The following is a 24,032-nucleotide window of genomic DNA, read 5'->3' on the forward strand; positions in this document are numbered from 1 at the left end:
GAGACAGAGTGTCCTGTTTTTGCTGAATCAGATAGGATGGGAGACCTCCCCTATCCTGAGACATTTCACCACCTACCGGAGACTCACACTAGAATTCCTTAGTTCATTAATCTATCTACCTAGCCATGGAAAAGGAATTAGCAGAGGTTTTATCCAGTTCAGAATGTTCAATATGGAGTACCAATTTAATATTAGAGACTTCACCAACCTTTTGGGTTTTTCTACCTCCTTTGATACATTCACTGTAAGCCAGGAAGAACTTTTTGAATATAGAGAGCTTGAACACTTTTGGGGTAAGCTGACTGGAAATGATGAGCCCGAAGAACATGAGTTTCTCTCTGGAAACATACATAACCCGGCTTTTCGCTATTTCCATAAGATCCTGACCCACACTTTATTTGGGAAGAAGCCAAATAGTACTTCAGTTTCACGTGATGAACTCTTCATCATATTTTGTGCTTCCCAGAACCGTCCAGTAAACGGTGCTACTTTTATGTTAGCTAATTTGGACCACCTTATCCAGGATGAGCGAGCACCCATTAGAATAGGCGGTTTGATCACTATGATAGGTAATGCTATTGGATTACGTCAGCCTATGCTTGACCTTAGCCCTTTTTGTGGCATTACCACTATGAGTATACCCTTCCTCTTCAACACTATGTTTATAGCAAACATAGGGTCTGATGAGTTCGAGCTTATTATTGATAACCAGGTTCTCTGCCTATTCACCATGCCCGATCCTAGAACTAGTGTTCATAATCAAAGGAACTGGCTCTATAACCTGAATGAAACCCCAACTCCTGCTGGATCCACTGAATCCATCCAGGATTATGAGATTTGTGATGACTATGAGCACTATGTTGATCATATCTCTCTTGCTGAATCTGACCCTCAGACACCTTCAGGCTACTATGATATTGATCCTCCCCCTCAGCCTGTCCTGACCGAAGAATCAGCCATGCCTGATCTCCGACATCATATGCCAGGAACAGATATTAAAACCGTCATTGAAGCCTTGATGTCAGAACAAGACGCCCTCAGGGAAGATTTCCATAACTTGAGACTTGAAATCCTAGAATACATGAGCAGCATGGCAAGTCAGTTACGTATGTTACGGCATCATGTTAACTCTTTTGCCCCTCCGGCCAGAGATCCGAAGATAGATGGAATTTAGTTATTTTTCTTTCTAAGTTATTTAGTTTTAAGCTAGATTTTTCATTAATGTTGTTTGAATTCATGTTTATTTCCATTTCATTTCATTATTTTCCTTCCCTGTAATACATTATGATCATTCTTATTGAAGCTGTTTAGTTAATTTTATTATGCAATGGCTATTATGCTCTACTGTTGTTACCTATTATTATTATTATACAAAGCAAGTAAGCGTGCACAATACATTAAAACTGCAGACTAAAAATGATCATAAGCAAAATGAAACATTAAAATACCTACCAAAGTAATTCTGTGAGGCGCTGCTGAAAGCCTTTCCAAAAAGAAATGTGTGACGAGCGTCACACTACCCATAACGGACGGCACGCCTATTGCCTGTTACGAGCGTCACAGCCTTGTGACGAGCGTAACGCCCCTCAGACATGTGAACGTTAGGGAGCCGTTGGAGACGAACGTTACACTTTAATTTTTTTACATTCCCCATTCATTTTTCATTTACCACACTTAATTACTCTTCAACCACTTTTTCTTTTTATCTTCCAATCCTTCTCCTATAAATACCTACCAAAACTTCCTTCATTCACCACAAAACAATTCTCTCATATCAAATACATTTCTTTCCAAATCACCCCTTCAAAAAAATTCATCACAATGGCGGGAAATCAAAATTTCGGAAATATCATCTTCCGATCCGGAGATGACAACTATCAGCAAGAGCAATTCGAACGTTTCCAACAGCGAGGCGTCGCTTCCACCAGGTACCCCGATTTAACTTGTTTACAACAATTAGGATTACTCCAAGGTATCGAATGGATGCTCCGCCTAGCCGACTTAACCTTCCTTTGCACTCATAATCAACCCACCTACCCATCCCTAACCTTAGAATTCTTAAGTTCATACGACTACACCACTCCCGCCGGTGAAGACGAATTTTTAACCGGTACCGCAACCTTCCGCATGTTCAACACTGAGTACTCCTTAACCCAAAACCAATTGAGTACCATGTTACAATTTCCCATAGAAGGCCAGGTACATCCCAGAATCCCTCCAAACTCAAACTGGAACACAGTTGGCGTTTTTGGCCTTTTTAAGAAAATTATCGGTATAGATACCTACAACTGGGAAGAACTCCTTCTCTCCCATATACATAACCCCACTATCCGGTACTTCATCCGCATCTTGCAAAACACAATTTTTGGAAGACCAAACAACAGCAAGGTCAACTCAAAGGAGCTATTTTTCCTCCAATGCGTTTTCGAACCGGATACTCAGGTAAACGCCGCCTCTTTTCTCTTTCATCATATCCGCACCTTATGTGCTAGAGGCCGGCAACCCTTTATAATTGGTGGATTAATAACCTCCATAGCACTTGGCCTACACCTAGGGGATAGACTCCAAACTTTAGAATCCCTACCTCCCCTGTCTATGGATATCAGCTATTGCCGCTCCAGCCGCCTGATTAAAAACAGAGTCGGCGGAGGATATTATCTTATGGTGAACAACCAGGCTGTCCCAAGCGTTGTTCTACCAAATATCGCCCTAACTGATGTCACAAACCCCGACCGCCACCTCTATGATCTAAACGCTCCTGAAACCACCGAGCCTTTACAAACAAACCTACAAACAGATGAGTTTGAAGAAATGGAACAAGGTGATCATCCTCCCACACAACGTTCAGCCCTGCTCAACCCTTCCAGTAATGCAGCCGGCCCATCCTCCCAACGTCGTCGACGACGAAGGCCTGCGACCAACGACGACATTATGGATGCTATCGATGGAATGCAGGCACAGAATACAGAGATGATGCAGATGATGCGTCAAATGCAACAGCAACAGGACGCTCGGAATGCCATAACCGACCAGCGGTTTACTGAATTGTTCAGCAGGTTCGACAACTTAGACATACGTCAAAGATCACCAGGTCCAAGAACCAGAGGCGGAAGGCAGCCTTAGTTGTTATTTTCTTTTGCCTTTCCATTTTGTATTTCTTTCCCTTAAAACATTGAGGACAATGTTTAGTTTAAGTATGGGGGGGAAACAATATTCTTCCTATTACCATTTTTCAAGTATGTTATTTTCCCTTTCATTGTTATTTCCCTTTCTTATTATGAAAAAAAAAAAAAATTATTATAATATATATTTATTTTAAGTCAAGTCCCTAGTGTGAAAAATTCTTATTATCTATTCCCCTCAATTTTCTTGAGCCATAACAAAAAAATTTTTAACACACCTAATAAGTATAAAGGTTGCTTACTTTATAAAACTTGAGTGAGATCAAAACAAAATCATTACCGTAACAACACTCTGAGAACCTCAATATGTTAGATCAGGATAAAGTACCTATTATACCGATTCCTTGAACTTTTAGTTCTATGGCAACCCCAAGTAGTTTATACAGAAGTCAACACCATCTTAATAGCAAACTACGTGGAGAGCCGATGAATATAAGTGAATGATCCCCAAAGTAACCTAAAATATATAAATATATCAAGAAATGCACTAATTAAATTAGGTGATCCTTACCAGATCATTTAATCTAAAGGTTGTAGATCATGCAAAAGCACAATACGAAAGATCCATTATGAGTTGGTTCAGTAGGAATCTGGTACTGAACTTGGTAGGGCGGACTACGGTTCGATCCCCCGCAATTTGCAATGGACTGAATAATGAAGTTATCCGACTTATGTACCAGAACTTCTAGCTAAAAGCGGATCATAATCACTAACCGGTTACTCCACTATGTGCGCGAAAAGATAAAGGGCTTAATGTGATTTCGCTAGAATGAAAACGGGTAAAATAAGACTAAAGGAACCAGGATAGCTATCATAGGGTACTTGAACTGATTTGCATAAGGTAGGGTTATCTAAGTTGTAACGGTAGTTGTTGATGTCAAGATTAAACTCAAGTCCTCCTAAACAAAAATCCATTTGCAACCTAGTACGAATTGATGTGTGCTTTGAAATTTCATCTGGCCAAAACTTTTAACAAGTTCTATACTGAATTTTGCTTGAGGACAAGCAAAGATTTAAGTATGGGGGAGTTTGATAACACGAAATTATATCACATTTTAAGACTTAATTCAATTAGATTATATTATCATTTACTTTAGTATATCTCATTTTATCAGATATTATGCAGTATTTCCTTGCTATGTATGTCAGGTATCCATTTTGAAGCAAAAGTGAAAAAGGGAAGAAAAGGAGGTGTAAAAAGGAATAAAAAGAAAACAAATAACAAAGACCAAGCCCAGTCCAAAGAAAGTGCACGTTATGCCTGTGACGGGCGTCACAAGGAGTGTGACGAGCGTCACACTAAAAGCACTCCTGTGACGAGCGTCACACATGGTGTGACGAGCGTCACACCAGTCCACTAGCTTTTTGGCGCAAGTTACGCTCTCAGAAGAATGGAAGTAACGTTGAGGACTTCGTGTCCTATTCCCAAGCCATGTATTTAGCTATGCTGAAGACTCGTGGAAAAGAAAAAGGCAGTTAGTAGCACTACTATAAATAGCTACCTTAAAACCTAAAAGAAGTCTCCTCTCTCTGCCGTCTACACACACCGAAGCTCTGCCAAATTTTCTTTTCACGCCTTTTGCTTATTTTTCTTTTCTTTTCCAGCATTGTTTATTTTATTTATTTCTTTTGCAAGCTTTACATTCTTTTTCCCTTGCAAATTTACCTTTCCAATTTTAACTTTTAGATATTTTTTCGCATAATAGTTTCTACACCGGAAACTATTGTGCAACTTTATACTGGATTTAACCTTACGTTATATTCCAGTTTTATTTCCTTGATTTAATTTACTGTTTAATTGAAGAATCCAAGAACAAATCCTACCGGCTTGTGGTGGAGTGTTCAAGACCATTGTATTACGCATTCAGGTTCTTTAATCGTTATTTAATATTTTGTTTTATTATTTATCTATATTATCTGCCTGGAATGAGTCTGTTTATGCATGATATAAGTTCTTATTTATTTAGCATGTCTGGCTAATTTGCCTAGGTATCGGTATGTAAAGTAAGCAGAATAAGGGATCAAGACTGAGTCGGTCTATCTAAACTTAAAATCAAAATCAATCTTTTTACGGTTTCAACTTACAGGTTTAATAACAAGATTTTTTACAAAAGTAAAAGACATAAAGAAGTTAAAATCAATAGAGCGAGAGTTTGAGATTTTAACTGGACAGTGTAAGTTAGGCATTAATTCTAGATCAGGGCGAGAGCAAGTTTTAGAGTTAATTAAATTCTGACCTTTTCCAAAAAGTATTTTTAAAGATTGAATGTGAGGACGAGAGTTAAGCATTTGGATTTAATTATATAACCTAAGTCAACAGAGCGAGAGTTTGAGATAAGGGTGTTTAAAACGGTCAGTATTTTCTTAAAAAGAGTTTCTGCAATTTTATTGTTTTCAAAATATGGTTTTTGACTTAATTATAAGTGACAGCAACATTAATATAAAATCATGGTTTATTCAACAGAGCGAGAGTTTGAGATAGAACCTTTAACCAATAAAGTTAACCGAAACGATTCATTTTACAACTAAGAAACCGACAAAGACTTGATTCCCTAGTTTTGACGAACTACATACCGATATCCGTCTTATTAATATTTAATCTAGATATTAGTTTAGCTCTTAGTTTTTCCCAAACAATCAAACATTTTCACCTTAGATTTACGTAGTAACCTTAGATAACGGTATATCGATTCATAAGTCCCTGTGGGATCGATATCTTTTAAAACTACGCGATAGAACTGTGCACTTGCAGTTTGTATCCCATTCTCGACTCACCCAGTCGAGCGATCAGCCTCTCAGTATCCCTTACCCTTGTAGGGATACCACACACACCTGTATTTTTTGACCAGTACAATTTTCGTCGTAATTTTCCCATTAATTTTGAATTTTATGATGCCTTGGCTGTGAAAATTTATTGTGTAGGGAAATGTTTCTTAGTGGGGATTGCCTCTTATGTTAAATAGAGTACTCCTTGGTGAGGTTTGTTCAACGATGGTCCATCAGATTGTTGCCTTGTTGGCGACAAGGATCCTTCAGTAAAGGTTTTGTGTATAATTGCATTATAGGCAATAAGGATCCTTCTGTGAAAGTTCAATGTATAATTGTCTTTTACAGACAACAAGGATCCTTCAGTGAAGATATGATGTATAATTTCCTCACAGGCGGAAAGGATCCTACAGTGAAAATCCAACGTATAATTGCCTTACATGCGACAAGGATCCTTCAACGAAGATCCATCTTATAATTTTCTTAATGCGGAAAAGATCCTTTAGTGAAGGTCCAACGTATAATTTCCTTACACGCGACAAGGATCCTTCAGTTAATGACCAATATATAATTACTTTATATGCGACAAGGATTCTTTAGTGAATATCTAACTTATAATTTTTGCAACATCAAATAGTTACGAAGGCATGATACCTCATTAAAAACCTCTCCCTTACAGAGAAAAAGAGTGTGACCCTACCTTTGATACTTAGAACTAATTCTTTGAGAGGATTCATACATGATTCGGCCAAGGCCTTCGCCTTCTTCAGTAGGAAAAATTAAATAACCAACTATAATAATATCTCAGATTAACTGAGTTCTAGGTTTTAGGAATAAGTCTTCCATCCAGCTCTTCGAGCTTATAGGCTCTGTGTAGTAGCTTCTGGTATATTCAATATAGATCTTCCTAATTAGGTAGCAACTTTCTCAATTGGATAGGTGCAACTACTTTTCTAAGTACGAGGTCGCCTTCTTGCATTTCCATTGGGACCATCTTCAAATTGTATCTTCTGGCAGCTCTTTGTTTGGCAGTAAATCCTTTAATATGAGTAATCTTCGTTATTCCGTCGATCAGGTCAGTTGCACACCTAAGTTATATTTAATTTTCTTCTCCGTTAAATTATGCGCTCATCCAAATAGGCGTGTCAATTTCAACTAGCAGCATGGCATTGGCGTCATAAACCAGTGTGAATAGTGTTTCCTAAATTTTGGAATGAGAGGTAATGTGATATGACCACAAAGCCTCATGAAATTGTTCGGTCCATTGACCTTTGGTGTCTTCAATTTTTTCTTTATTCCGCCTAATATAACCTTATTGGCTGATTGTGCTTGTCTGTTAGCCTACAGGTGGATAAATGAGATGAAAAATGAAGAAAAGGTATATTTCTATTTCTTGGGTATTACGACTAAGTAGGCTCGAATATAAAGACTCGGTCCTAACCGAAAATTATTTTTCTATTTTTGCTATGACTAGGTATTGTACCCAGGTCTTAATCCATGACATTCATGAATGTTACCGCTAGGCTGCTTTGTTAAACATGTATTTTGATTCTGTTCATATCCATATGATTTCATTTTTACTGATTATTATGCCTTATTATTTAATCTTTGAATTAAATTTGTGCATAAATTAAAATTGATTTATAATGTTATTATTTTGTTAAGCAATTGTATAAGAGATCTTTTTTTTTCTTTCTCTCATATAATTGAGTTACTATGTCTAGTGATCGTTATAATTTTGATTAATTTTGATTAGCCACAGCATCCTTAAATTAATTGAGATTGTTTTTTTTTAAGTTTTGAGATCACATAAATTATTAGACATAAAATTGTAATTAATTGTACGTGGTATAATGAATTTTATCCTACAGGAATTTTTATTATATTTGTATAATTAATTAGGATAAAATGTCAAAATATTTTCATAACTTGCCCACAGGGATTATGAATTGGTACATAATTTGATAGTTTTATCATAAAGTATTAATTTTGGATAGAAAAACAAAATTATATCATGCACGAAAAGTGTGAGGCTTGAAAAATCTATCGCAATTTTTTTTTTAATCTTATTACATTAAAATTTAGCCCACATGTAATTTTTATGTTGCAAGATTTATTTTATGGTATGTTTATATTGATAGTACATACAATTTGGATAATACTTATGCCTCAAATTTTGAAATCAATTTTGTTTATCTTTTTAACTTCTCAACCTGTTAATTTTTCTGATATCCGATGTGATATTCCCGAGCTCAGAGGAGATAACTATAAGATGTGGAAGGAAAGAATTCTCCTCCATCTAGGATGGATGAACATAGATTATGCTATTAGGAAAGACGAACCACCTGCAATTACAGATGAAAGTACTCCAACTGCAATCGCACTATATGAGCGGTGGGAGAGATCCAATCGGCTCAGTGTGATGTTCATTAAGACTAAGGTCACAGGTGGAATACGTGGTTCTATCGATCAACATGAGAATGTCTGTGATTTGCTGAAAGCCATTGACGATCAATCCGTCACTTCTGAAAAGGCTTTGGCAAGCACATTAATTATGAATTTTTCCTCCTACCGAGTCACCAGTGTGAAAGGTGTGCATGAGCACATAATGAAAGTGCGTGACATTTCAGCTCAACTTAAGAAACTTGAGGTTGATATGTCTAACTCCTTCCTGGTGCACTATATTCTGAACTCTCTTCCGTTTGAGTATGGGCCTTTCAAGATCTCCTACAATACACATAAAGACAAATGGTCAATCAATGAATTAATGACCATGTGTGTTCAGGAAGAAGAATGGATTGTAATGGAACAGAGTGAGAGTGCATTGTTGACAAGCACTCGCGGGAAGAACAAAGCTTTCAAAACTGACAAGTCACAAGCCAATCAGAAAGGGAAATTCAAAATACCACCGCAAGGTGATATCAAGAAAGAAGCAAAGTGTTACTTCTGTAAAAAGGGAGGACACATGAAGAAGGGATGCCCTGGATTCAAAGAATGGCTTGAGAAGAAAGGTAATTTATTCTCATTTGTTTGTTATGAATCTAATATGACCGATGTTAATATTAACACCTGGTGGATTGATTCTGGATCAACAATCCATATGAAAAATTCCTTACAAGGTATGCAAAACCTAAGGAAGCCAGGATGGGCTCACATGTGGAAGCTATTGGAACTTGCAATTTAATTTTGAATAATGGTTTTGTTTTGAAATTAGAAAGGACCTTTTATGTACCCAGTTTCTCACGAAACTTAATTTCAGTTTCTAGACTTGTACCTTTTGGATATTCCTTTAATTTTAAAGACACTTTGTTTGAATTATTTTATGATTCGGAATGTGTTGGGAATGGTATATTGTATGATGGTCTTTATCGTATTAATTTACAAATCGAATCAATTTATAGTTCAATGCATGTTCAATTTATTGTATGATGGTATATTGTATGCATGTTCAATTTATAGGAGATCTTGAAAGGCCCATACTCAAACGGAAGAGAGTTCAGAGTATAGTGCACCAGGAAGGAGTTAGACATATCAACCTCAAGTTTCTTAAGTTGAGCTGAAATGTCACGCATTTTCATTATGTGCTCACGCACACCTTTCACACTGGTGACTCGGTAGGAGGAAAAATTCATAATTAATGTGCTTGCCAAAGCCTTTTCAGAAGTGACGAACTGATCGTCAATGGCTTTCAGCAAATCACAGACATTCTCATGCTGATCGACAGAACAACGTATTCCACCTGTGACCTTAGTCTTAATGAACATCACACTGAGCCGGTTGGATCTCTCCCACCGCTCATATAGTGTGATTGCAGCTGGAGTACTTTCATCTGTAATTGCAGGTGGTTCGTCTTTCCTAATAGCATAATCTATGTCCATCCATCCTAGATGGAGGAGAATTCTTTCCTTTCACACCTTATAGTTATCTCCTCTGAGCTCGGGAATATTACATCGGATATCAGAAAAATTAACAGGTTGAGAAGCTAAAAAGATAAACAAAATTGATTTCAAAATTTGAGGCATAAGTATTATCCAAATTGTATGCATTATCAATATAAACATATCATAAAATAAATCTTGCAACATAAAAATTACCTGTGGGTTAAATTTTAATGTAATAAGATTTTAAAAAAAAATTGCGATAGATTTTTCAAACCTCACACTTTTCGTGCATGATATAATTTTTTTTTCTATCCAAAATTAATATTTTATGATAAAATTATCAAATTGTGTACCAATTCATAATTCCTGTGGGGAAGTTATGAAAATATTTTGACATTTTATCCTAATTAATCATACAAATATAATAAAAATTTCTGTAGGATAAAATTTATTATACCACGTATAATTAATTACAATTTTATGTCTAATAATTTAAGTGATCTCAAAATTTTTAAAAAATAATCTCAATTAATTTAAGGATGTTGTGGCTAATCCAAATTAATCAAAATTATAACGATCACTAGACATAGTAACTCAATTATATGAGAGAATAAAAATAAATAAATAAGATCTCTTATACAATTGCTTCACAAAATAATAACATTATAAATAAATTTTAATTTATACACAAATTTAATTCAAAGATTAAATAATAAGGCATGATAATCAGTAAAAATGAAATCATATGGATATGAACAGAATCAAAATACATGGTTAACAAAGCAGTCAAGCGGTAACATTCATGAATACCATGGATAAATAAATATGTAAATCATAGAGATAGTCCCTCTTAAAGCGAGTAGTTTCATCTATGTATTACAACATGTCTATTTTCAAGTATATATCTGTATTGTGGTAACTAACTTGATGAATAAACCAATGTTTACCCTTGGTCCAAATGTAACTGTAACGGTTTCTTATTTTCATTATAATAATTATTAATAATAAACCAACTTTAATATGGTGCATAGTTTTGGGATTTTGGTTCTGAAAAGGGTATGATTTATTTTGGTTTTAATGTAAATTGATATGACTATTTAATTGGGTGGTTGTGAGTTTTAATGCCTTTAAATTCTTGATGATAGAATCAAGCCTATAAATAGTCTTTGGTCCCCAAAGCTTTCTCTCATCGCAAAAGAAATACACCATCTATATTGAGAGAGCAAGAGCTTGGAAGAATCAAAGGCAGTGCACTCACAACACTGCAACAATGGCTGGAGGTAAAACCTCTAATTCTATTTCCGCATTTTGTTTTATTGATCTTATTGTTCTTTTGTTATCAGGAACATAGGATCAATATATATATTAATCTAACAATTAAATCAGTATAACTGATACAGTAATAAAACTAATTATGTTTAATAATTATATGTAAGTTTAGGGAAAGTTTGTTCATATTTTAAACTAGAGGAGTGTCAATGTCATTTTAATATATATAAGGGAAGGTGAGTGTAGTTTCCCCTTTTATTAAAGATATTGTTTTGAAAAAAACATCAAGTTGTTGACACTATTGACCAACTAACTTCAAATATAAGAAGAGTGAATTGTGATATTTGGTTTTTGAAAACTTTTTGCAAAATGTAAATTTTAATATTGACCAATTTAAAAAAAAAAAAGATGAAGCGGAGAATTAGACAACAAGAGATAAAATGCACAAAAGTAAGAGAGAATAGTTAAAGAGATCACACCAATATTTATACTGATTCAACCTTTACAAATGTTATCGCCTTGAGGATTAGTCATATAACTGGCTTAAAGAGTATAAGTTATGGAGATATCTTATGGCGTCTACTGGCAGAAAAAGGCACTTATTAGAGTGAGTTAGAAAAAATTATAAATAAAAGATCTCATAAATAAAATAAATAATACTAAAATCTAAGATAATTGTATAAACAAACTAATGTTATATAAGAAAATTAGGGCATTCTGATCATCAAACTCGGGACCTCTTGCACCCAAAGCAGGCCAAATTCCATAATGTGAATGATTTATTTTTCTGAGCAAGGTTAGTTGACATCTAAGTCTTGTTTGCTCGGTTTGTAGTTATACTGAAAGATTTCATATATATGACAACAACCACTTGTTAAGTAGCAGATGCTGGTCATGTTCCGTGTCTTCTTATAATAATGAGAGACTTAGACAAAGACATACATGTATTTCTTGTTTGCTATTGAAATTGTTTATTCATGCTATTGGACCAAATCTGCTTATAGAAACCAAGACAAGACATACATGTGTGCCCATATTAAAATAAGTAAGGTTAGTTGTCATGCATGTCTTGTTTGCTATTGAAATTGTTCATCCATGCCTCTGGACCAAATCTGCTTATAGAAACCAACTGCTAAGTAGCAGATGTTGGTTATGTCCTATGTCTTATAATAATGAGAGACTTGGATTTACTACAATACAAAAATCACATTGTTATACAAGGTAATCAATCTCATATATGTTTTTGATATCATGTGGCTTATGTTACAAAATCTATAACTGCTGTTACAATAGAAAATTTATGTGCAAAAATGTGACAACTTGATGCAAACTATGTGTTAGTATTTTACACACCAATTTATTTTTTCATTCAAAAATGGGGCATTCCGAGAATTGAACTCGGGACCTCTTGCACCCTAAGCGAGAATCATACCACTAGACCAAATGCCCTGTTATTAACAAACTTTGTTAGTGAATCTAGAAATTAGTTTGTTCATGCAATTAGTCTGTTCCCCCACAAGTGTTTAAACCACATAAGTCGATATTTAACCATATTATCTATAATAGGTGCTAGTTTGCAACTCAACTCTCTATTTAATGTAATAATTCATAATTCTTTATCTCTATTTTTTTTGTGGGGGGGGGGGGTGTTAGGGATCCTTTCTCGTCTTGTATTTTCACTAATCCAGTGCAGCATCCTCATGGACCTCACTCCTGTACAACAATGCAATTGTAAAAGGAAGAGTTTGTCATGTTGGGACACAATTTTGGCTACTAATAAATTATTCATGTGTCAGAGCATTCATCACAAGTCATTCACATGCAGTCCCTGAAGCCTAATAGTTATTTAACTAATACACCAGAAAGCCTAATAGTCAAGCTTGTTAGTTTCCATATATTTAACAACAATTAATAATGGTAAACTTCCACAACTTCAAAACAATAAATAAAAAAGAAGGGGCATTCTGAGAATTGAACTTGGGACCTTTTGCACCCAAAGCAAGAATCATACCACTAGACCAAATGTCGTTACATGTAAAGTTTTAGTTTGAAAATAACTTACTTGGGACAATTATTTTATGGGGGAAATTTGAAGTATGTGCCTCCTATTTCCAATACATGTCATCAGTAAACAAGTGGATAATAAGATTTATATCTTATGTCCATATCCAATAGAATCTCATTATGTATTATGAGCAAGACTGATGAAAAAAAAAACATTGAAATCAAAATGTTATAAACATTGAATACTATGGTCCTTTCGTGTCATAAAAAATAAATACAATATGAAAATCAAACTATACATCATAAACCTATTTGATGAAACAATTCAAGCCCAACAATACTGAGATTGATGTTGCACTTGGATTTCTATATCGGCTCGCAAGTCCTCAGACAGTGGTAATGTCTAGGCCTTAACCATTGTGGTTATAGTATTTATTTATTTTTGTATTTCTCATGTTATTGTTATATATACTGAAATTAGGACTTCTACCAAAGCCAATAAGTTGCCTTTTGGAACCTTCCCTTAAATTTCGATAATGGAAGGAAACTTAGATATTAACTATAATATTACCTCAAAGTTTATTATGCCATTAGATCTCTTATTCTCTTATAGTAAAAAACAGATTCTATCAAAGATGGTGGAGACTTACAATTACAAACATCTTGTAGTGATTATGTGGGATACTTCAACAGTTGGAAGTCCTACAACCAGGGATTTAACTTTGGTGGCTTGAAGGAAGAAAATCATAGTAGAGCTACAACTGCATAGAAAAGAAGGGTTAGTAGCAGCATAAATGATGAAAATGGTGCAAATTATTTAAGAAGGGAATTAAAATCCATTTATAGGAATGCTACATACCAAGAAATATAGGAGTGATGTCAAGGGATTATCCTGCTTCCATGACAACTTCATATGAAGGAAACAACCAAAATCAAGGTCAGAAAAGGGTTAAGAACTATGAAGTAACTAGGATATAGGCAAATCAGATATGCTTAGCACTTTTCGCTAAGGATAGGATGGTAGCGGATGATTGGTTATTGTTGGCGGAGGCGGAACTGACATCTTCAAATTCTAGACAGTGGAGCGGAACCTCAAAGATCCCCTCATCTGTTTCAACATATCTGAAGGAGGAGAGTTCACTGACCAACAAATCTTCTTCCCCACACACAATTACCAGTTTGTCATCTATCAAGTACTTCAACTTCTGGTGCAAAGTAGAAGTGACTGCCCCAGCGGCATGAATCCATGGTCTACCCGACAGACAACTGTAGGCTGGGTTGATGTCCATGACTTGGAAAGTGATATCGAACTGGTGTGGTCCGACACAGATAGGCAAATTGACCTCCCCAATTACCTGTCTTCGGGAACCGTCGAAAGCTCTAACAATCAATGCACTGGTTCTCATTTCAGGCCCCTTGAACTGTAACTTGCTTAATGTAGATTTTGGCAGTACATTAAGCGAAGATCCAATATCAACAAGGACTCGTGATAAGAGAGAGTCAGTACATGTGACCGAAATATGTAGTTGTCATACCCCAAAATTTGCCCATTAATATTTCAAGACATTTTTCAGGGCACTCCGACTCATTTTTATGACACTGATCTTAAAGGAACAAAGGCCCAGCTCACGAGTGGCCCAATCCAGAAAATGGCCCAAACTGGCCTGCTCGCTAGGCGAGCAAATCCTTCACCTAGCGAACGTTCGCTACACGCTCGCCTAGCGAAGCTGGCAGATAACAGAAAATTCTGGGCTTCACTCTGAGCCCATTAGGTCATGAAAAAAAGGCATTATAAATACCACAACTCCAGTCAGAAAAAGAGAGGACGAAAAAGGACGAAAGGAGGACCCTAGCAAGCAAACCCTAGCGCTCACAGACGGAAAACCCTGGAGGCTAACCCTAGGAATTCCGAGTAACCCTAAAGGAAACCCTGAAGGAAAAGCCGGCGGCAGCAAGGTCACTTCCGCTCAATTCGATCCGATCGGCCAATTCAAGGTTACAATTCGATTACAAACAGGTTGGCATTGCTATTACTACCTTATGTTCTTAATTTGCACATGGTATCATGATTGAATTTATGAAACTATCTTAAGTTTTACATATGAATTTAAGTATGCATGAACATCTGAATGTCTAACCACATAATCTCTGTAATGAATGCTATAAGGTGTGAAGCTTGCTGCCATTATATCGTTATTAAAACCGGAATCCGCAGCCGCTCGCTAGCACATCGCTAAGCGAGCATGCAACGAGTGTTCGCTAAGACTTCGCTAGGCGAAGCAGGAGCGAACGCGACAGCAGCCGACTTTTCTGTTCTGACTTTTGCCCACCTGTCATGTTTTTATCATAGCCATGCATTGTTTATCTGACCCTACTGCTGTTCTGGTTTCTTTTGTGGTGTAATTCTCGATTGCACCCTGATTTGGTATTCTGACATGTTTGCTGAGTTTTGCAAAGGTTCACACATCGCCGGGAAAGCTAGCTAGATAGGTATTCCACTTTATTTGTGGGATGCCCTTTGTGGAGTTTCACCCTAAATTACCTAATTAATTTTAATGTATTAATTTTAATGTGGAGATCCACCCTCAATTACTTAGTTGATTTTAATGTATTGATTTTAATGCGGAGATTCATCCTAATTGCCTAATTGATTGTAAAATACGGCCTTTAAATATGTGATCTTGGACCTCTCTTTGCTGCCCTACGGTATTACGGTATAACGGTCGTGTCCCGCGAATGTAGGGATACACTTAGCAAAGACCCTTCGGTTAAATCATCATAAAATAAATCATGGTCCCTCGGATGTTGCCTTCGAAAATACGATTTTGTCCCTCGATGACCCTTCGGTGCAGCCTACGGTTAAATGATGATCGTCCCTTCGAATGCTAAGGTATCCTTACAACTGTTGCCTTCAATGACCTATCGATGACCCTACAATGACCCTTTTACATCCAAAGGATAAAACTACTTACTTCTCAATAGTAAGGACAGTTTTACCCTCATAAGGATAGGAAATGCCCATAACGACCTTAGGAAGGTATAACTCTCAATTACTGGATCATAACCTAAAACATTTTCCACCCCTCACACTTTGCAAGTCCTAGAAAATCACCACTTGGTATACATTCATACTAGAATCATTACCAAGTTATATTTTTCTAAACTGTTTTTCAAAATCAAACGAGATAAATACTTTGTATACATTCATACGAGAATCATTACAAAGTTAAACTCTCTTTTCGAAACATTTTTAAACAATTCACCAACACTTTTCAGACAAAATATAAGTGATCCAGCAATTAAGAGCCCATGGATAACCATGGATACAAAGGGTGCTAATACCTTCCCTTTGTATAATGTACCTCCCGAACCCAAAATCTATTGAGGTCTTTCCTGTTCTTTTCCACCTTTCCTTATTGGATAAAAGAAAAGTCGGTGGCGACTCTTGCTATCCGCGACATTGCGATAAAAAGCAAAATACCCCAAGTCAGTTCACCGTATGACAGAACTGGCGACTCTGTTGGGGACGATTACAAGAGAGGTTACCTTAAAAAACAAGATCACTTATTTAAAATTGTCTGATTTACTTTTAAGGGATTGCTTGGGTATTCTTGAGTGAAAGATCCTACACCCGGATCTAGTGTACCTTAGGTAAGTAGCAATAGATCATCGCGACTATCCGGCGTATACTGGAATGGTTAAAATGATGGCTACGGTTAATGTGACACTTTGGATGTCCTGATGTTCCTCATGTTTACTTGAGGAAAAATTTGGCATCTGCGTGGTGTCATTAAAGCATTAACCAGACCTTTAGAACCCTAATTGACTCATCATGGCCATTAGAAAGTAGTGAGATAACTGACTTCGGTTCCGACTGGGGTTGGTTGAGACTCGATACTACACTCCTTGAGATTGGACTTTAGGGAAGCTTCGGTCAACCACTTGGTGTTGCACTGAAGTGGACTTGAAGGAAGGTCAATGATTGGAGATGCTTTTAGAACTCGGTTACTATTCTAGGACAGGTTGAACCAACCAAACTTCAGTAGGGAGGGTACTTACCTATGGAACTCATGCAAGCCTTAAAACTTAGGAGTGATTGTTGTGTGACTTGCTTGTGTTTGTTTACATAACATCATAACATAATAACATCATAACATCATAATATCATGACATTATAACCATTTCAAGGACTTAGGGATTTAACTTTGCTCTGTTTTGTAAAGCTATGGCTCCCAGGAAGACCATCCGGATTAATCTTGTAGCAATCTCTCCTCAACTCAAGAACTTAGTGTCAGAACTTTCCGATCATGCGCAGTTCATCAAGAGACATGGTTCTCTTCTCAATTTAGTTACCACTGGGTTCAAAGAAGATATGATGAGAGTTTTATTCCAGTTCTTCGACCCTAAACATCATTGCTTCACATTCCCAGATTATCAGTTGGTACCCACATTGGAAGAATTCTCCAGACTGCTTGGGATACCTATCCTTGATCAACTACCGTTCAGTGGTTTAGAAAAGGTTCCGAAGTCTGAAGAAGTTGCCGCAGCTTTACACATGACGAAGTCCGACATTGAAGCTAATTGGGTAACAAGGAGTGGAGTTAAGGGTTTACTTGCCAAATTCCTGACAAATAAGGCCCGAGAATTCTTAAAAGTTATGAATGTCTGTGCTTTCGAAGACATCCTGGCATTGCTAATCTATGGCTTGGTGTTATTCCCTAATCCAGACCAATTCATAGACATGAATGCTATTAAGATATTTCTCACTCATAACCCTGTACCTACCTTGCTGGGAGACATTTTGCATTCCCTCCACACTCGTACCATGAAGAAGCAAGGGACTCTCATGTGCTGCATACCTTTGTTGTCTAGGTGGTTTATTTCGCACCTTCCTCAATCGGTCTTGAAGAACGAGCAGAATTTGAAATGGTCTCAAAGGATAATGTCGCTCTCCCACCCAGACATCTGTTGGTGTCCTCAGTTCAAGGAAAATGTTACCATCATTGACCGTTGTGGCGAGTTCCCTAATGTACCACTCCTAGGAATAAGAGGAGGTATTACTTATAATCCTGCTTTAGCTCTGCGACAGGTTGGCTGTGCTCGAAGAGATGGTCCACATGAAATGATCATCGAAGGCATTGTGTTCGACTATGACAACGATTCCCAAGGCCTCCGTCAAAGATTTGTACGAACTTGGGGCATGGTGAAGAGAGGTACGTTAGGACAGAAAAATTCTATTCCTATGGAACCTTATCTCAGATGGGTACGCGCCAGAGCTCGTGAACTTGTCATGCCATATCTTGCAATCGGACCTCAGATTGTCGAACCTGAAGTTGAAGGAGGTGCTCCTCAGATCATTCCTTATCCAGATATGCCTACCAATGTTGAGGAACTAAAGAGATCCTGGATCCAGTTGAGTGAAGAAAGGGATACTTTCGAGACTCAGTTCGTCGCAGAAAGGAAGAAAGTGTTAGAACTTACCAGTCAGCTTAATGAGGAACGAAGACTCAATGCGTATCTTCGCCCAAAAAGAAGCCGCCCCTGGGAGACTTGAGCTTTCATTAAAAATGGATCTCGAACAAACTGTCAAAGATCTCCAGACTCAGAATGCTCAATTCAAGGAGATGATGCTAAGCTTATCCAAGGGGCAGGAGGAACTGAAGGCTCTTTTGCTCGAAAAGAAGAAAGACAAGAAAGCTGTGAGTTTCATTAACCCGGGAAGAAGGCGTAAAGGACAGGCCGCAGGAGTCAAGTTTGGGATCCCGAATGGTCCAGAAGAGGAGACAGAGAATGATTCAGAAGAGGAGAATGTCGATCTCTTCAACCCTGAGGACGACGATGAAGATTATGAAAATGAACAGTACTCTCCAAGAGATGATAAGTACAAGTTGCTGGAAGAACGTATGCTAGCTATGGAGGGTCAGAAGGCGCCCGGTCTGGATTTCGAAAGTTTGGGTCTGGTCTCCGATGTGACCATTCCTCGCAAATTCAAAATCCCCACTTTCACTAAGTACGATGGTGCGTCCTGTCCTCAGATGCATCTGAGAGCTTATGTGAGAAAGATTCAGCCGCATACCACTGACAGGAAGCTATGGATCCATTTCTTCCAAGAGAGCCTGTCTGGCACACAGTTGGAATGGTATTATCAGCTCGAGAGCTCTGACATCCGCACCTGGACTGATTTAGCAACAGCTTTCTATAAACAGTACCAGTATAACTCTGAACTAGCGCCTACCCGGCTACAGCTGCAGAATATGACTATGGGATCTAAAGAAAGCTTTAAAGAATATGCTCAAAAGTGGAGAGATTTGGCTGGCAGAGTCAAACCCCCTATGACTGACAGAGAATTGGTGGATATGTTCATGGGCACACTGACCGGCCCATTCTACAGCCATCTACTGGGAAGTTCTTCATCAGGTTTCACTGAACTTATATTGACAGGTGAACGTGTTGAAAGCGGCATCCGAAGTGGAAAGATACAGGCGGCTGCCTCTGCAAGCACCAAAAGGTCCTATCAGGGGAGGAATGAATCAAATGCTGTGTACGGTCAAAAGGGTCGTAACAAGAAAAACCGTGACCATGACATCGGAGCAGTTACGATTGCAGCACCACCATCTCAAAACTTCCAGCCCAAACAAGACAGGCCAAGAAGGCAGTTTACCAGGATCAATATGACCTTGGCACAGGCACTGCAGGGAATGCTAAAGGCAAATTTGATCACCCTCAGAGATCCTCCCATGAATCCCAACACTACTTCTTCTCGTTATAACCCTAATGCCAGGTGTGCATATCACTCCGATAGCCCCGGGCATGATACAAACGATTGCTGGTCATTGAAGAATAAGATTCAGGATATGATCGAAGCTGGAGAAATTGAGTTTGAGCCTCCGGAGACCCCTAATGTCATCACTGATCCTATGCCTAATCATGACAAGACGGTTAATGCCGTGGATGACGACGATCACGTTTCCAATGTGGCGGACTTAACATCTCCTCTCCCGATCATAAAGAGGAATTTATTGCAAGCTGGTTTATTTCCAGGTTGTGCTGAAGATTGCAATCTCTGTATATTCCAACCAGATGATTGTTGGGAATTGAAGAATGGTATTCAACGGCTGATGGATGATCGTACAGTTCTCTTCGAAAAGATTCCTAAGGCGGAAAACCCTATTGAAGAAATATCTGTGATTGCTAGGTCCAAAGTTCCAGTGAAGATTACCGCTACTAGGGCGCCTGTGAAGATTACTGTTGAGCCCAGGGTAGCTCCCCTAATCATTACTGCACCTGGCCCGATCCCGTATTCCTCAAGCAAAGCTATTTCGTGGAATTATGGCGGTGATGTTTACGTCCATGGCGTAAAGCAAATTGACAATTCTACTAATCCTAATGGCATCGTTGGGACTAGTAAAATTACTCGAAGTGGAAGGATCTTCTCTCCAGAGATCTCACCTCCTGTCCTTGAAACTCGAGGAAAGGAACCAGTCAATTCTTCTCAGTCAGAGACACCGGTCGAAGTTACTCCCGAAGATGTTGCCAAACAGGAAATGGAAGAAGTGCTGAAAATCATCCGCAAGAGTGATTTCGATGTGGTAGAACAGTTGGGGCATACCCCGTCTAAGATCTCGATGTTATCCTTGCTGTTATCTTCTGAATCTCATGCCAATGCATTGATAAAATTCTTGAAGACTGCTCATGTGCCTCAGGAAACATCTGTCGATCAGTTCGAAAATTATGTTGCTCACTTGGCTGTTGACAATGGCCTAGGCTTTTCCGATGCTGACCTGACACCAGCGGGAAAGAATCACAATAAAGCCCTGCATATCTCCATTGAGTGTAGGGGAATCACTTTGTCTCATGTGTTGATCGATAATGGCTCTTCCTTGAATGTGCTGCCAACAGCTGTGCTGGATAAGCTGGACTATAAAAGCATCGAACTGAAACCTAGTGACATTGTGGTACGTGCTTACGATGGTGCGAAGAGTGTTGTCCATGGCGAAGTAGTCCTCCCTATCAAGATAGGACCTCAAGTCTTCAATACTACCTTCCATGTAATGAACATTCGTCCTGCCTATTCCTGCTTACTGGGACGCCCTTGGATTCATGGGTCAGGTGCTGTAGCTTCGTCTCTCCATCAAAAGCTGAGGTATCCCACAGAGGGCAAAATTGTCACCGTGTGTGGAGAAGAAGAGTACATTGTCAGTAGTGTGCATGCCTTCAGATACGTCGAGATGGATGGTGAATTCATTGAGACTCCTTGTCAGTCATTTGAAGTAGTTCCTCCGACCAATCCTGTCCTTAAGCCAACTTCCGGTGTGCCCAAGGTTATTCGGACTCCTCCTGCTATGATTTCCCTGAAGGACGCTCAAGCTGTGGTTGAAGATGGTGGCTGTACTGGCTGGGGTCAACTGATCGACGTACCGTACAAGTCTGACAAATTTGGCCTGGGGTTTAGCTCTGAGAAGGTAGCCAAGAGTCAAATTAATGCTGTAGAAGACGCTGACAGCGATTGCGACCTGGATAGCTGGATTTTCCCAACAATTGGCGACGGACTCAGTAATTGGAAGGCTGAAGACACTATCCCGATTTCCTTTAGTCAGGAGTAATTGTTATTGTCTATTTTGGTGTTGTAAATTTTTGTTTTTTCTTACAATTGAACTTCTCCAAGCGTTGTGTCTATGCCCGGGGCACAATAGCTAATTTGTTAAGGGTTTTGTCATTTTCATAAGCATATTCATATTCAATAAATCAACGGACTTTTTGCATTCAAATATTGCGCTCTTTGTCTTTTCTGTCATCTTCCAAACAAGCTATGTTTTCTTACACACACTCACGTAACGAATTGCAGATCCATACCCACTCTGGATCCTGTTGATAATAGTTCTACTACTGTTCATTATGACTTTGAAAATCCGATCTACCAAGCCGAGGATGGAAGTGTGGAAGATTGTGAAGTACCTGGAGAACTTGCCAGACTGTTACTGCAGGAAGAGAGGACTATACAGCCGCACGAGGAGTCAGTTGAGATTATAAATCTGGGTACCGAAGTAGACAAGAAAGAAGTCAAAATAGGAGCAGGCTTGGAAAACAGTGTCAAAAGAAGGTTGATTCAGATGTTACATGACTATGTAGAGATTTTTGCTTGGTCTTATGACGACATGCCAGGACTGGATACTGATATAGTAGTACATCGGCTGCCAACGAGGGAAGATTGTCGTCCTGTTAAGCAAAAGTTTCGTCGCATGCGTCCTGAAATGTCTGAGAAAATCAAAGCCGAGGTTATGAAACAATTTGATGCAGGTTTTCTGGCTGTTACTTCTTATCCTCAATGGGTTGCTAATGTGGTACCAGTGCCGAAGAAGGATGGCAAGGTGCGAATGTGTGTAGACTACAGAGATTTGAATAAAGCGAGTCCCAAAGACGACTTTCCACTTCCGCACATTGATGTTCTGGTAGATAACACCGCTCAACACAAGGTATTCTCATTCATGGATGGATTCTCAGGTTATAACCAGTTTAAGATGGCGCCTGAGGACATGGAGAAAACTACGTTTGTAACGCAATGGGGCACGTTCTATTATAAAGTAATGCCATTTGGTTTAAAGAATGCAGGGGCAACGTACCAGCGTGCTATGGTGGTTTTGTTCCATGATATGATCCATCATGAAATAGAAGTGTATGTGGATGACATGATAGCCAGATCTCATACTGAGGGAGAGCATCTCGATCATTTATACAAACTGTTCGAGAGGTTGAAGAAATACAAGTTGAGGTTGAACCCGAACAAATGCACCTTTGGAGTAAGATCCGGCAAACTCTTGGGCTTTATTGTCAGTGGTAAAGGGATTGAGGTTGACCCGGCTAAGGTGAGGGCTATTCAAGAAATGCCAGTTCCCCGTACAGATAAAGAGGTCAGAGGTTTCTTGGGACGTTTGAATTATATTGCCCGATTTATCTCCCACTTGACTGCTACCTGCAAACCCCTCTTCAAACTACTGAGGAAAAATCAAGAGATGAGATGGAATGATGAATGTCAAGAAGCTTTCGACAAAATCAAGGAGTATCTTCAAAAACCTCCCATTCTGATGCCACCAGTTGAAGGAAGACCTTTAATCATGTATTTGACCGTGTTAGAAAATTCAATGGGGTGTGTGTTGGGACAACATGACGAGTCTGGCCGAAAAGAGCATGCCATATACTACCTTAGCAAAAAGTTTACCGACTGTGAAACAAGATACTCACTGCTCGAGAAAACTTGCTGTGCTTTGGCCTGGGCTGCTCGCCGACTAAGACAATATATGTTGAATCATACCACTTTATTGATTTCTAAGATGGATCCTATCAAATACATATTTGAGAAACCTGCCCTCTCCGGAAAAATAGCAAGATGGCAGATGATTTTAACAGAGTATGACATCCAGTATACTACCCGGAAAGCAATCAAAGGAAGCGTGCTAGCCGATCATTTGGCTCATCAAGCGGTGAATGATTACCAATCTATGAATTTTGAGTTCCCGGATGAAGATGTCATGCTTGTTACTGATCAGGAAGAACATGGACCGGATGAAAGACCCGAACTTGGATCCCGATGGACTATGGTTTTCGATGGATCTTCTAATGCATTGGGCAATGGTGTTGGTGTTGTAATTATTTCTCCCAAGGGTTGCCATACGCCTTTCACTGCTAGACTATGTTTTGATTGTACCAATAATATGGCTGAGTATGAAGCATGTATTTTGGGACTTAAGGCTGCTATAGACCTGAGAATCAAGTTTTTGAGGGTGTATGGAGACTCGGCCCTAGTAGTCAGTCAGATCAAAGGAGAATGGGACACTAAACATCCGAATCTCATCCCTTATCGAGAACGGGTGTTAACATTAATCCCATACTTCGAAGAGATTACATTCGAACACATTCCACGAGAAGAGAATCA

General features: G+C 38.4%; 1 protein-coding gene and 1 non-coding gene across 2 annotated transcripts; both read right to left on the reverse strand.

Annotated features, from left to right (window-relative positions):
* Positions 1–9,361: 9,361 nt before the first annotated feature.
* LOC127096257 (uncharacterized) lies at positions 9,362–9,826 on the reverse strand. The gene has a single exon (XM_051034852.1). The coding sequence runs from the start codon at positions 9,824–9,826 to the stop codon at positions 9,362–9,364; it is 465 nt and encodes a 154-aa protein (XP_050890809.1).
* A 2,649-nt stretch (positions 9,827–12,475) lies between these two features.
* Positions 12,476–12,547, reverse strand: TRNAP-AGG (transfer RNA proline (anticodon AGG)). The gene has a single exon. It is a non-coding gene; the product is annotated as a tRNA-Pro (tRNA).
* Between the last annotated feature and the right edge of the window lie 11,485 nt (positions 12,548–24,032).

The sequence above is a fragment of the Lathyrus oleraceus genome, chromosome 6 (genome assembly GCF_024323335.1).
Source record: "Lathyrus oleraceus cultivar Zhongwan6 chromosome 6, CAAS_Psat_ZW6_1.0, whole genome shotgun sequence".
Taxonomy (NCBI): Eukaryota; Viridiplantae; Streptophyta; class Magnoliopsida; order Fabales; family Fabaceae; genus Lathyrus; species Lathyrus oleraceus.

What these genes read in the sequence shown, in the direction of transcription:
- LOC127096257 (XM_051034852.1), bottom strand. Translation starts at nt 9,826, where the DNA reads ATGGACATAGATTATGCTATTAGGAAAGACGAACCACCTGCAATTACA.